The 15616-nt window shown below is 38.2% G+C and overlaps 2 protein-coding genes across 2 annotated transcripts; one reads left to right on the forward strand and one right to left on the reverse strand.

Moving 5' to 3' along the window:
• Positions 1-7028: 7028 nt before the first annotated feature.
• On the forward strand, positions 7029-8345 carry LOC136271431 (E3 SUMO-protein ligase ZBED1-like). The gene has a single exon (XM_066071459.1). The coding sequence runs from the start codon at positions 7029-7031 to the stop codon at positions 8343-8345; it is 1317 nt and encodes a 438-aa protein (XP_065927531.1).
• Positions 8346-8898: 553 nt separating this feature from the next.
• On the reverse strand, positions 8899-10341 carry LOC105332080 (E3 SUMO-protein ligase ZBED1). The gene has a single exon (XM_011434519.3). The coding sequence runs from the start codon at positions 10339-10341 to the stop codon at positions 8899-8901; it is 1443 nt and encodes a 480-aa protein (XP_011432821.3).
• Positions 10342-15616: the final 5275 nt, after the last annotated feature.

The following is a 15616-nucleotide window of genomic DNA, read 5'->3' on the forward strand; positions in this document are numbered from 1 at the left end:
CCCCTAACAGCTGCAAGATCTACAACTTCATCTCAGTAGAAGGCAACTCATACAGTAGCCTCTCAACTACCAACCCAGAGGCGCCATGCAGCCCGTGCTCCTCTGTAGGAAGCCCGTGCGCCACATCGTCTCCAATTAAGGATCCAGCGCCTCCAAAGGCACAAAAGCGGAAGACTTTGATATCGATATCTCTTAATTTCCAGAGCATCAAGAACAAAGTCCTGGAGACCGAGGTACTTGTCGAGAACTCAGAACCAGACATCATAGTTGGTACAGAGACTTGGCTGAACAACAACATCTTCTCAGCTGAGTTGTTACCGTCAACATACAACATATTCCGACGGGATAGAGCGGACTCTTATGGTGGGTTACTCATAGCAGTCAAGAACGACTTGGTGTGCACGCCAATATTCACCGGCAAAGACCATGAGCTCCTATGTGTTAGACTCCAGCTAACCAGACAGAAGTCCATTATCATTGGAGCATACTACCGACCGCCAAACATCACCTGCGAAGACAACGCACGCATGGCTGTAGCAGAGATGAGCAAGGTCCGATCAGATAATCCAAAATCTGACTTTTGGTTGAATGGCGACTTCAACCTCCCAGATATAGACTGGCCCACCCTGTCAATCAACTCTCATCTCTACCCAATTAAGCAAAATGTCAGCAAAGTACACCAACACACCTGGTGACTGTGGAGTACAACAGCTTGCGAACACACCTACACGGGGAGACAAGATACTGGACCTGTTCTTCACAAACAACCCTTCTCTTGTACAACGTTGCAAAGTAATCCCAGGAGTAGGCGATCACAAGGCAGTGCATATAGACTAATTAATACAACCACTTAGAAGCAAACCAGTCCGTAGGGAAATATACTCATGGAACAAGGCAGACATGACATTGTTGCGCCAAGAAGTGTCCAACTTTGTACAAGATTTCATCGCAAGGCCTTTTACATCGTCAACACCCACTGGGGGCTCTTCAGAGACACTGTACTAGACATCATCAACAAGCATGTCCCCCACAAGAGTACCAGATCCAGAACAACAAACCCTTGGATTGACACAACCAGCAGGCGACTGACGCGCAGAAAACACCGTGCATTCCAGAAAGCCATGGCAACAAAGAACAAGCGAGACCAACGTAGATACTTGTCTCTTAAGTGAGAATGCCAACGAACCATCCGTCGTGCCTACCAACAATACACCGATTACATCATATCTCCTAGTGCCTCAGAGAACACTAAGAAGTTCTGGTCATTTATAAAGAATAAGAAGCAAGAAGCCTCTGGCGTGGCACCATTACGGAACTCAGATGGACTTATAACTAGCGACCCACAACCCAAGGCTAACATCCTAAACGAACAGTTTAAATCCGTATTTTGCAGAAGACATTAGCCACACCCCAGACAAGGGTCCCAGTCAATTTCCAAATGGACAATATAGTCATCAGTCAACGTGGTGTCCACATGCTTTTGAGCAACCTCAATGCACACAAGGCAACAGGACCAGATGCCATATCGGCACGCTTTCTGAAGGAACTAGCAGAAGAGATCACACCAGCTTTGACCTTCTTCTTTCAGATGTCATTAGAAGGTGGCGAAGTACCAGATGACTGGAGGATAGCCCACATCCCAATTTTCAAGAAAGGCGACAAGAGTACGGCATCCAACTATCGCCCCGTATCTCTTACGTCGATCTGTTCCAAAATGTTGGAACATATCCTCCATTCCAAAATCATGGACCACTTTGAAAGGAACCCCATCCTCACACCAGCCCAGCACGGATTCCGTAGTAAGCGATCATGTGAAACCCAGTTTAAAGCCACAATACAAGACCTGGTCAGTAACATGTCGAACGGGAACCAGATTGACGTCATACTGCTTGACTTTGCCAAAGCCTTCGACAAGGTACCACATCGGCGCCTGCTTCACAAGCTGAACTTCTATGGAATCCGAGGCTGCACTCTACAATAGATTGAGAGCTTCCTTACTGACAGAAAACAGAGAGTGCTGGTTGAAGGATTGTCCTCTAACACCGTAGACGTCAACTCAGGAGTTCCCCAAGGCACATTTATGGGACCCCTATTATTCCTGGCCTATATCAACGATCTCCCTGAAGTTGTCCAGTCCAACGTAAAGCTTTTTGCGGATGACTGCCTCGTCTACAGAACGATTTGTTCAACCAGCGATACAGCCCAACTCCAGCAGGACTTATCAGCACTCGAGAAGTGGGAGAGGGATTGGCAGATGGCTTTCCACCCCCAGAAATGTACAACCATCCACATTTCAAGGAAACGCCATCCCATCAAGGCTTCATACCATCTACATGGCTGGCCACACCCTGGAAGAGGTCCCAAGTGGTAAATACCTCGGAGTCACCATCAGCGAGGACCTATCTTGGCGTGAACACATCAACGCAACTTCGGCCAAAGCCACACGATCAGTTGGATTTCTAAGGAGGAACCTCAGAAATTGCCCGAAGAGCAATTTGATGCCAGGCATTTACAACTCTTGTGTGTCCAGTACTGGAATATGCATCGGTTGTGTGGGATCCCTACCAACAACAACTGATCAGTCGGCTAGAGAACGTTCAGCGCCAAGCAGCCAGATTTGCCACCGGGGACTACAAGTCCAGGGACCCAGGCAGTATGTCTAGCATGTTACATCAGCTAGGATGGGAACCACTGGAGCACCGGAGAGCCAGGAACCGCACCATCATGCTCTACAAAATACTTCACCACACTGTAGAGGTCCCGGTTCTCCACCTACTGCATACGAACATTAGCAGAACACGTGGTTCCACCGCCAACAATATCCGGCAGATCAGGACTAGGATAGATGTCTACAAGTATTCCAGCAACGATTGTGGCATGAACAACATCCCAGCCACAATCAGAAATTCTCCATCTAGATCTGTGGACACCTTTAGACACGCCATCAGCACCATTAGCGTGTCTACTATCCTGCACCATTAGACAGCTCACTTTTAACTTTTACCTTTTATCTGTGTAAACAAGTTGTTTTAATCTGCTCACTATGGAATCTCGAGCTCTGGAGTCATGACACTCAAAGCTGAGTTTACTTCATAATAGGAAGAAGAAGAAGAGACGTGGTCCGATCGAAACAGCTGACGTTTCCTGGCCTTTTTAAGGATTTTGGTATTTTACTGTTTTCCTGGCAAGTAAAATATCAAAATCGTTAAAAAGGCCAGGAAAACGTAAAATATTTCGGACTATAAGAAGGCGAGGTGATTCAAATGACTGCTGCTATCACTTTTGAAGCCTTTGGTTCAGTTGAACTATATTGATCACATTGATCACAGGCCGATAATTAAGTATCATATGCTGGGGATTAACATGCGATGGACCGGTGTCCATCCAGCTAGGGTATCGAGTCAAATTATTCTCTTATCTGATCAGCACCACATAAACATGAGTAATATGTAAGCCTTATGCGCCTTTGTGTTTTGCAAACTTACTCAGGTGAGCTACAATGTATAAATCATTTAAAAATGTATATTGAAACTGATAGGGCAAACTTGCACGATTTCTCTTCGATGCCAGGATTTTCATCTCGTGAATTACATCAATTATCTATATACTAGCATACATAGTGGTAAAAACCGAGAAGACTTAATTTAATGACAATGGGTATAGATATATATTTAAAAAACAATAATAAACTTATTTTATTAACAAATAATCTCCCAAATTTTTCTCTACAGGAAACGGAGTTGTCTCTCTTTTTCAGTATGATTTATTGCCCATTGTAATTCGACTATGTGAAGCACAGAAAACACATCCCTGCAAATGTGTTCGGAATGTTTTCTTATCGTTAATTGCTAAGTATTTAATAAATCCAGAGGTGCTCGAATTAAAGTTCACGAGACTTCCCCAAGATTTGTTCAGTTCCTGTGAAATTTCGAGCGGAAGTATAAGTGTTCGGATAACATTCTCAAAATACGTTAAAAAAAGTACTGGTCGTTTTTCATATCATATCCTACTTTGATTTATGTTAAAACATGAAAAAAGATTAAGATATATGTCTTATTTCATCATCCAGCGGTTAATTAAACTTAACGATGATATTCAGAACAGAGTTGTCGTTCGTGTTCAACCGCTCTACACGTGGTTGAAAATATAAACATTGGGTTGCTTAATAAAATCATAGCCATGTTTGATGCTTTTGGTTAGATTATCGTGCTTTTTAAAAAATGAATGGATGTCTGTTTTGAATTAAAACTTAGTATATTGAGCCAATTTCAAGGAACATTCTGCATAAAATAGTATATATGGTCTGTTTCACTATTGATGCTATTACTAGGTCAGGCGCGGATCGAAAATGAATCCATAGGGCGGGGTCGCTACTATAAGCATGTTAATTGTTGCAAAAGCTGAAAAAACCTATAAATTTTCTATTGTCACATTTATTTCTAGAACTCATTTTATCCACCAATTAATGGATATAAAGTTTAAAGGGACTTGGACACGATTTGAGATCAAAAATTTTATTTTTATATTTTATGTATCAAATGATTTACTGGAGCATTTTAAATTATTGACCAAAATACTGAATGTTAAAGTCAAGTTACAAGCGAGATACAGAGGTAAGAATTGTTTCTTATGTAAACAAAGCTCAAGTCTTATAGTTGTTTACAAAAAATGTAATGTAGAGAATAACCACTTCTTAGAAAAAATGGCATGTAAAAAACAATTTAAACTAACCCAATATCTTCATCAGTAATAATATCAACAAAAGAAAGATACATTTGATTGAAACTTGTATTCTATTGAACACCAATACAACACATACATGTATGTAAAAAAATGACAACATTCGAGCTTTGTTTACAAAACAAAGAACTATGAACTCTGTATCTTGCTTATAACTTGATATTTGACTCTCAAATTTGGACATAGCATTAAAAACTTCTATAACTATCAGTATAGACATTGAAAATGGAAAAATAAAAATTGAAAATTTTAAGTCAAATTGTGTCCAAGTCCCTCTAAAATCAATAAACGTCTATATTTTATATTTGACCACAAGTACCTAGATTCTAGGAAATAGACTATAAACACGAGGCACAATTTTACTGCGAAACTGAAAGGGTCAAATAAAATAACCACGTGGTCTAAATTTAAATGACAATAACATTCGCAAGGGTGAAACAGTGAACACTTTGTTCGAACTTTAACTGGAACTGCAAATGCTTGAAGTACATATTATATACATGTATCTGACCTTTTCCTGGCCCTTGTAACGATTTTGATATTATAATGTTTTCCTTATAAGAAAACTTATCAATATTGTTAAAAAAAAGTCAGCAAAACGTCAGATATTTCGGACTTTAAGAGACGGAGAAGGCGAGGTAATTCAAGTGGCGGCTGCAATCACTTTTGAAGCCTTCAGTTCAGGTGAGCAATGATTTTTTTACGTGATTTATTTAGCAATGTACATTAATGGGGAAAGTCCTCCTTTGACTGCACAAGTGAAGTAATGATGATAATCAACAGTTTTAACATAATATAACTGTAAAAGTTTTCGAAGTTGTTGAAAGTAGGTATTGACATGTATATAAGTAAAAGCTTCTGTACAACCAGAAAACAGTTTACTTCTACAACAACAAAAATATTATAATAAACAACAATTTTATTTTTATTAGAATGATTCGTTCTGCAGTACTTTAATGAAAAGCGGTTTTTTTTCATACGACTCGAAATTTTTCTCTAAATATGCAATTATATATATCGCGTATAGTTTTAAGCTATGACGAATAAAAAAAAATCATAAAGATGACAAAAAGTTTCTTGACCTTGTTATTAATTTCTTGTATGCTTTTCTTAACCTGTTATTTCGTGACTTGAAAAAAAAGAAAGAATTAATTCCTTAAAAAATGATCAGTACTTCGTAATTCTAGATTCATCGGCCGTGTTATCAAGTTATCAAGTCTAGAGCTGAAACGAATGTTCGAATATTCGCGAATGAATAGTAAATTTCTAATATTCGAATAGATATTTGGTATTCGAATATTCGGTCACATGTTTAATACCCGTATGCATTGCTGTAAACGATGCAGCATCGTGTTATTTCGTCACGATGGAAAAGAGAAGCTGGGTGTGGGAGCATTTCACGTTGAACGAAACCAAAGACAAAGCCATTTGTAAATTATGTCCTGTCGGCACAACTAGCCTTATTTATAAAGGCACGACATCAAACCTTATTAATCACCTTAAAGGCAAGCACCCGTCGGCCTCATGGTTTGTAAAATTTATCATTTCTCCGAACTGCCATACTTGTTTACATTGGAAGTAAAAGCAGAGTTTACATCGCTCGGGTAGAAAAAATCCGGATTTTTCGATTCATATTTATTAGAACAATTTATACGATGAATGAACTATAGCATGATATACTGAAAAATATGTTTGAGCTAGTGTGAATAACGCAGTGATAATTCTATTTTTACTTGAGTTTATTAACAAGAGTTGTCGACAAAAAATGCCATTCGTTGTTTCAACCTGGCGATTTTAGCTAGTAAAACATTTTGGCGATTTTATCTATTAAATTTATTTAATAAAATTGTTAAAATAAATCGTTTGTAGGTATTGTATGTATGCTCAATTAATTTGATTCCATATTTTCTTTTAGTGATAATGACCGCGGTAAAAAGAGGCCATTGAAATCTCAATCAACGCTGCAATTTAGCAAGAAAAAACCGAAGTCGCGAGAAAGTTGGTTATTAACTACTAAGTATCTGGTCGAGATGTGTGCTAGAGATCTACGCCCCCTTAGCATTGTAAACGGAGTAGGGTTTAGAAATTTTGTCCACTCACTTGACCCAACATACGTAGTGCCTTCACACACCACCATGAAAAATTACACTAATTATTACTACGGCTCATTAAAGCAAACAGTAGCGACTGAATTACAGTCACAATCATCATTAGCTTTCACCACTGACACGTGGACATCTTGTGCAACAGAGGGGTACCTAACCCTGACAGCTCATTTTATTGATAGCATGTGGCAACTTCGTTACTATGTCTTGGCTACGATAGAGGTAAAAGATCATCACACCGGGGAAAACCTTGCGAATGAAATCAAATGTATTGTAGAGGACTTTGGGATCTCCAATACACCAGTGTCAGGCATAACAACTGATAATGCCGCCAATATGGTAACTATGACAACACACCTCGACTGGCCACATATTCGTTGCTTTGCGCATACTCTGCAGCTAAGTGTGAAAGCTGGACTTAAGATCAAGGAAATTTCTAGTGCAGCAGCAGCGGCCAGAAAACTTGTCGGCCATTTTAAAAGAAGTTCTCTGGCCTCTAATGAGCTCAAATCTCGCCAGAGGCAGTTAGATTTACCAGAACACACACTACTTCAAGATGTCCCAACCAGGTGGAATGCTACATATATAATGTTCGAAAGGCTCATAGAGCAGCGCCTTGCTATTTTTGCAGTCCTGCACAACAACACCATTACAAGTCCTTCCGATGCGAGAATCCTAGAATTACCTGATCAGGTCTGGAAAGTCATTGAGGACTTAGTGCCAGTCTTAAAACCACTTCAGGTTGCTACAACTACAATAAGTGGAACCAGTTTCCCAACTCTCAGCATGGTTTACCCTATTGTTATTGGTCTTCTTAAAAATCATTTGAATGTGCAGGGAGAAGACAGCACTGTTCTCGTTAAGTTTAAGGAAGCAGTTACCAAAGATCTGTCGTCTCGGTTTCCCAAGAGCGATCATGATTTAGCGACACACCATGCCGTTCTTACGTGCGCACTTGACCCACGTTACAAGTCCCTGAAATTCATGACAGATGAGCAGAGGAATCTCGTCAAATCAAGCATAGACAAATTTGACACCCAAACAGAACAAGTACCAGTGGAACCGCCGGTTGCGGTAAAATCGGAAAATACAGACAATGCAGAGAGTAACAAGGCTGAGGTCAATGCAATGAGTTTTCTGTTAGGCGATCTAGTCGATTTAACGGGCGAAGAAGTAGATGCGGAAAAATCTCTTGTACAAGAGTATGAAATGTTCGTCAGAGAGACGGCGGTAAAGGGAAATGCCGATCCTTTAGACTGGTGGAAAAATAAGGCAGATAGCTACAAAAAACTGGCGCCCATTGCAAAGTTTTTTCTTTGTATACCCGGCACGTCCGTTCCCTCAGAGCGCGTCTTCTCGGATACTGGGAATATTGTTACGAAAAAGCGAGCAAGTCTGGACCCCGACACAGTTAATCAATTGGTAGAGCTGAAACGAATACCCAAAATCAATATTCGAATATTCGTGACTGCTATTCTATTCGTATTCGAATATTCGTAGACGTCATGTGCAATGTATTATGCATGTTTTTACCTTATATGACCGTATTAATTTATGTGTAGGTTACGTAAACACCTCAGTTCGATGTTGGTACATGTAGTCATTTAATAAACTTTCTCCGTTGTATTTGGTGTGCATTCTTTTATGCAAATGATATCTCATTCAACTACAATCGAAAAATAACTTTGATATACTGCAGTTGTAAGGTCCCAACTCCTGTCGATACGTACACAAAGCTTTCCGCCATGTTTGATTATAGTATTTTAAAAAACCAATAACGACATCAATTCCGGAAACGTTCCGTTTATTTCAAATTGAAGAAAAAAATATCGACGTATCTAAATAGATTAAGAAACCGTCGATATACATCATAATACATGACTTTGAACTTACCTAGTAATTCATGTAGATGTATGCTGCAAACTAGCAATTAAAATAATAATACAGAATTTCTGTATTCTGTAATAAATCATTTAACAATGTCAGGTAAATGAAAAAAAATACGTTAACTTGCACAGAGAAAGGATCTAACTTTTGTTTTAACAAATGATCTTTAATCATCTTCATCATTATCTGGCTCAAGTAATGGAAGGGGTGGCAAACTTTCTTTCTTACTCGGACTTGGTGGCTCACTGGCTCGCTCTTGTTTGACTTCAAGTGCGCTCGTGGAAGAAGAATTTTTGTCATCAGGAAGAACTGATTCCTCTGCGCTGTCGACTTTGGTTTTAGTAGAGCTTAATACAGATCTTAAGAATACCAATTGATTAACTGTGTCGGGGTCCAGACTTGCTCGCTTTTTCGTAACAATATTCCCAGTATCCGAGAAGACGCGCTCTGAGGGAACGGACGTGCCGGGTATACAAAGAAAAAACTTTGCAATGGGCGCCAGTTTTTTGTAGCTATCTGCCTTATTTTTCCACCAGTCTAAAGGATCGGCATTTCCCTTTACCGCCGTCTCTCTGACGAACATTTCATACTCTTGTACAAGAGATTTTTCCGCATCTACTTCTTCGCCCGTTAAATCGACTAGATCGCCTAACAGAAAACTCATTGCATTGACCTCAGCCTTGTTACTCTCTGCATTGTCTGTATTTTCCGATTTTACCGCAACCGGCGGTTCCACTGGTACTTGTTCTGTTTGGGTGTCAAATTTGTCTATGCTTGATTTGACGAGATTCCTCTGCTCATCTGTCATGAATTTCAGGGACTTGTAACGTGGGTCAAGTGCGCACGTAAGAACGGCATGGTGTGTCGCTAAATCATGATCGCTCTTGGGAAACCGAGACGACAGATCTTTGGTAACTGCTTCCTTAAACTTAACGAGAACAGTGCTGTCTTCTCCCTGCACATTCAAATGATTTTTAAGAAGACCAATAACAATAGGGTAAACCATGCTGAGAGTTGGGAAACTGGTTCCACTTATTGTAGTTGTAGCAACCTGAAGTGGTTTTAAGACTGGCACTAAGTCCTCAATGACTTTCCAGACCTGATCAGGTAATTCTAGGATTCTCGCATCGGAAGGACTTGTAATGGTGTTGTTGTGCAGGACTGCAAAAATAGCAAGGCGCTGCTCTATGAGCCTTTCGAACATTATATATGTAGCATTCCACCTGGTTGGGACATCTTGAAGTAGTGTGTGTTCTGGTAAATCTAACTGCCTCTGGCGAGATTTGAGCTCATTAGAGGCCAGAGAACTTCTTTTAAAATGGCCGACAAGTTTTCTGGCCGCTGCTGCTGCACTAGAAATTTCCTTGATCTTAAGTCCAGCTTTCACACTTAGCTGCAGAGTATGCGCAAAGCAACGAATATGTGGCCAGTCGAGGTGTGTTGTCATAGTTACCATATTGGCGGCATTATCAGTTGTTATGCCTGACACTGGTGTATTGGAGATCCCAAAGTCCTCTACAATACATTTGATTTCATTCGCAAGGTTTTCCCCGGTGTGATGATCTTTTACCTCTATCGTAGCCAAGACATAGTAACGAAGTTGCCACATGCTATCAATAAAATGAGCTGTCAGGGTTAGGTACCCCTCTGTTGCACAAGATGTCCACGTGTCAGTGGTGAAAGCTAATGATGATTGTGACTGTAATTCAGTCGCTACTGTTTGCTTTAATGAGCCGTAGTAATAATTAGTGTAATTTTTCATGGTGGTGTGTGAAGGCACTACGTATGTTGGGTCAAGTGAGTGGACAAAATTTCTAAACCCTACTCCGTTTACAATGCTAAGGGGGCGTAGATCTCTAGCACACATCTCGACCAGATACTTAGTAGTTAATAACCAACTTTCTCGCGACTTCGGTTTTTTCTTGCTAAATTGCAGCGTTGATTGAGATTTCAATGGCCTCTTTTTACCGCGGTCATTATCACTAAAAGAAAATATGGAATCAAATTAATTGAGCATACATACAATACCTACAAACGATTTATTTTAACAATTTTATTAAATAAATTTAATAGATAAAATCGCCAAAATGTTTTACTAGCTAAAATCGCCAGGTTGAAACAACGAATGGCATTTTTTGTCGACAACTCTTGTTAATAAACTCAAGTAAAAATAGAATTATCACTGCGTTATTCACACTAGCTCAAACATATTTTTCAGTATATCATGCTATAGTTCATTCATCGTATAAATTGTTCTAATAAATATGAATCGAAAAATCCGGATTTTTTCTACCCGAGCGATGTAAACTCTGCTTTTACTTCCAATGTAAACAAGTATGGCAGTTCGGAGAAATGATAAATTTTACAAACCATGAGGCCGACGGGTGCTTGCCTTTAAGGTGATTAATAAGGTTTGATGTCGTGCCTTTATAAATAAGGCTAGTTGTGCCGACAGGACATAATTTACAAATGGCTTTGTCTTTGGTTTCGTTCAACGTGAAATGCTCCCACACCCAGCTTCTCTTTTCCATCGTGACGAAATAACACGATGCTGCATCGTTTACAGCAATGCATACGGGTATTAAACATGTGACCGAATATTCGAATACCAAATATCTATTCGAATATTAGAAATTTACTATTCATTCGCGAATATTCGAACATTCGTTTCAGCTCTATCAATTGGTATTCTTAAGATCTGTATTAAGCTCTACTAAAACCAAAGTCGACAGCGCAGAGGAATCAGTTCTTCCTGATGACAAAAATTCTTCTTCCACGAGCGCACTTGAAGTCAAACAAGAGCGAGCCAGTGAGCCACCAAGTCCGAGTAAGAAAGAAAGTTTGCCACCCCTTCCATTACTTGAGCCAGATAATGATGAAGATGATTAAAGATCATTTGTTAAAACAAAAGTTAGATCCTTTCTCTGTGCAAGTTAACGTATTTTTTTTCATTTACCTGACATTGTTAAATGATTTATTACAGAATACAGAAATTCTGTATTATTATTTTAATTGCTAGTTTGCAGCATACATCTACATGAATTACTAGGTAAGTTCAAAGTCATGTATTATGATGTATATCGACGGTTTCTTAATCTATTTAGATACGTCGATATTTTTTTCTTCAATTTGAAATAAACGGAACGTTTCCGGAATTGATGTCGTTATTGGTTTTTTAAAATACTATAATCAAACATGGCGGAAAGCTTTGTGTACGTATCGACAGGAGTTGGGACCTTACAACTGCAGTATATCAAAGTTATTTTTCGATTGTAGTTGAATGAGATATCATTTGCATAAAAGAATGCACACCAAATACAACGGAGAAAGTTTATTAAATGACTACATGTACCAACATCGAACTGAGGTGTTTACGTAACCTACACATAAATTAATACGGTCATATAAGGTAAAAACATGCATAATACATTGCACATGACGTCTACGAATATTCGAATACGAATAGAATAGCAGTCACGAATATTCGAATATTGATTTTGGGTATTCGTTTCAGCTCTAATCAAGTCCGATCAAGGATTTGGACAGTTACTTTGGAACAGACGTACTAACATGTGTACCAATCCAGAAATCATACAGTATCGGATATAACATGACTTGCATTACGCTATATCCTGCACGCGTCCCAAATGTGAGTTTTCTTATAGCAGGGCATACTACTTGTGATCGAGAACAAAAAGTGGAATTTGCTTCTATAAGTCGGACCTAGCTGTTTGTGTAATCAAAAATTTACTCTGCTATAAAATTCAACCTGCCTCTAAAGGTTTAAGTTAAAAATGTTGAATGAAAATGCAGATTGTTATTGTCTGACTTAGTATTATAACACCCTAAATCCCCAGTCATATGGCGGTGACCTCTATAAAGTATAAAACTCCTAGAAAATATTTTTAAATCACTGTTAGCGATGTCATAATTAACACGTCAATTATTTAAAACGCAAACGTTATTAATCAATGTCTTTGTGTTTTTGCTACTTTTCGATTGAGGCGTTCTAAAGTAAGAAATATAAATATCTTTATTTGTTTCTATTTCAGACCATTCCCAAGGTTGTTGGCAATTTGTTCCACGGAAGCTGGTACAATAAATGCAACGGTTAAAGTGTTATTACATTTGCATGACCCCACTTTCAATGATTTGGGGTATGAAAATTCACAATTATTTGAATGATATATCTTGTAAACATCGGTAAAGAGAGTTTGAAACAATTCAGCACTGCACATTTCACTTTGTAAACCTTGCAAAATACGCAAGTCTATTTAACCTTGAGACAAACTAATCCTTATAAACGGCACAGCATTGGTTATAATTTGGTATTATTTTTTATTCTCTCATTAAACGTATCCAACCGAGTGCAATCATATCACCTCATAATATTTAAAGAATGATTCCTTATTACTTAAGTAGACCCCGACTTAATTAAATCGGAGTTTGTCAGGTACTGCCCAAAGTCCAAGCTATTGTTAAAACGGCTCTAAACATTTCCCAACTTCAGATTTTGGGATGGAGTGTTGGAGATGTGGTTGTCTCAGTTAATTGATGTTCTTAGGTGCCATGGAGATTCTTTGAATTCCCAGCTTTTTATAAGCTTCTTATAAAGGTGTCATTCCTTTGTGTCGAACCAGTATTGTCTTTATAAACTGAGGAATCTTTTCTTTCAATGGCATTTTGTTTATGCTACATGTAAATTTGATTTGATACCAGCCACAGTATACAAGCAGATACAAAATGGTTTCCATGTTGTCGATTCAATGGAACCTTTTATCCCACTTGCTTCTTTGATAGGTTGACTCTATTTTATTCATTTTCAGTAAAGGTTAAGTGACAGTAAAGGTGGATGATATTAGACTACTGCAAAGATCCACTACAGAAAAATTGAACACGGTATTTATTTAATTAATTTAAAAAAACATCAGATGCCCTAGAAAAGTCGATCGCAATATTCTTCAGAAAAATAGTTTTCTATAAATCTCAATCTATTAACTTGGACTCCTTTGCATCTTTACTGTCATACAATTCCGGGTATTGTCTTAGAAGACAATAAATTATTTTCAAAGAGTCGCAATATGTCTACACTTAAAATGTCTTCATATTATTATATGTACAGTGCCTTTTTATTAATTACAGTAAACACGGTTATAGCGAACACGTTTATTATGACTGACGCCTACAGCGAAGTGATTTTCATTCCCCGTGACTTTATTACCCGTTTAAAACTTCACGGATATAAGGAATTACAAATATATTGAAGTTAAATCGCCTATCCCTGGAACTTCGTTATAAGCGTGTTTTACTGTAATTTTGTAATCAAAATCTCCCTTTTCCCCTTCTGTTTATTCATCTTTTTGACCTCAGCAAAATATGAAATTTAAAATGCATTCTAAGATGCATTTTCAAAGATGCTTCTATTTATTCCTTCTTTTCTCAATTATTTTTACAAGTTCTAGCTACTGCGTTTTTAAAAAATAAAAAATTGTAAGTCTGTATACGCATTATCAATGTCATGATAAACTTTATTAAAGCCCTCTTTTGGCCCTTAACTAATTCGCAGGGTAATGATCTGAACAAGTTATCCAATAGGGAAGTATACCTTAAGTTTCGATATTGCTTATTATCTCGTTCTTCGTGAGGAAGATTTGTAACGGGTCACATTTTTACGATATTTTCACCTTTTAAACGTAAAGCCTTTCTTAAGGATGCTTAATGGAAAAATTCATTGGAGTTTTTTCCCATGGTCACTCATAGGTTGTGTACTGGGCGTTTTCTTGCAGTACTGTAGCTCTGTGTTACCGGTGTTAGAATCATTTTAACAAGACCTCGGACTTTCAGTAGGGTGTAGCTATTTCTTGCGTCAAAACAAGTTAAAATGACGCGGTTTTAAGCGAAATATGATCCGATTGCGTAAAAGCTCAGAAGCCAGACAAATCTTGTTGATTTCAAAGAGCCATGGCTGAGTGGTTAGCAATGAAATAGACAGGCCTACTAGGTCCCATTGTTGTTTGACACAACTACCCAAAGTCCAAGCTTTTGTTAAAATGATTCTAATGTGGTAGCTACCATGGTCTGTCATCATTACAAATCCACACAGCTATACGAAATCCTCTTTTGGACTTCCTCCTTTAAGTCAAGACGCAAAATCATCAAAAGGTTAAACTTACATCCTATAGGTTGGTGAAAGCACCATAACTACAATGTTCCTCTATAAAAAGCTTATCGCTATCAATCTAAGCCAAAACCGAGCACGTACCTCACTGTGCAGTCAATGTTGATTCATATACTTTAACATGTTTGTATATTTCTGAATAAAATATTTCTTAAACTAAACGTACCTCACATAACGACGACTTTTGCAATATCGTCCTTTTTTTAAAGGAATAATTTTTACGTACAATTATTTTGACTTCTATTTTGTGTGAGATAGGTTGTTTTATAGGTGATTCTAATTATTTTCTTTTACACTGTGGATGTTTTAGTCGTCTGGCGAATTCGTTGAAAAAAAGTTTAAACATTGTACTATGGAATTGAATAAATCTACATGTACATATATCTATACATGTGAAAATGGTTAAATTTGTATTCATTGGTGTAGAGTGGCATTGACCCAAGCGAATCCAATGTCAACATTACTCCACCAGAGATCTGCTGATCTGCCTCGATTGAGGGGTTCTAAAGTAAGAAATATAAATATCTTTATTTGTTTCTATTTCAGACCATTCCCAAGGCTGTTGGCAATTTGTTCCACGGAAGCAGGTACAATAAATGCAACGGTTAAAGTGTTATTACATTTGCATGACCCCACTTTCAATGATTTGGGGTATGAAAATTCACAATTATTTGAATGATATATCTTGTAAACATCGGTAAAGAGA

Source organism: Magallana gigas, chromosome 2, assembly GCF_963853765.1.
Source record: "Magallana gigas chromosome 2, xbMagGiga1.1, whole genome shotgun sequence".
In the NCBI taxonomy this organism is placed as follows: domain Eukaryota; kingdom Metazoa; phylum Mollusca; class Bivalvia; order Ostreida; family Ostreidae; genus Magallana; species Magallana gigas.

Bases quoted from the DNA above. Each gene is read 5' to 3' on its own strand.
- LOC136271431 (XM_066071459.1), top strand. From the start codon at position 7,029: ATGTGGCAACTTCGTTACTATGTCTTGGCTACGATAGAGGTAAAAGAT.
- LOC105332080 (XM_011434519.3), bottom strand. From the start codon at position 10,341: ATGTGGCAACTTCGTTACTATGTCTTGGCTACGATAGAGGTAAAAGAT.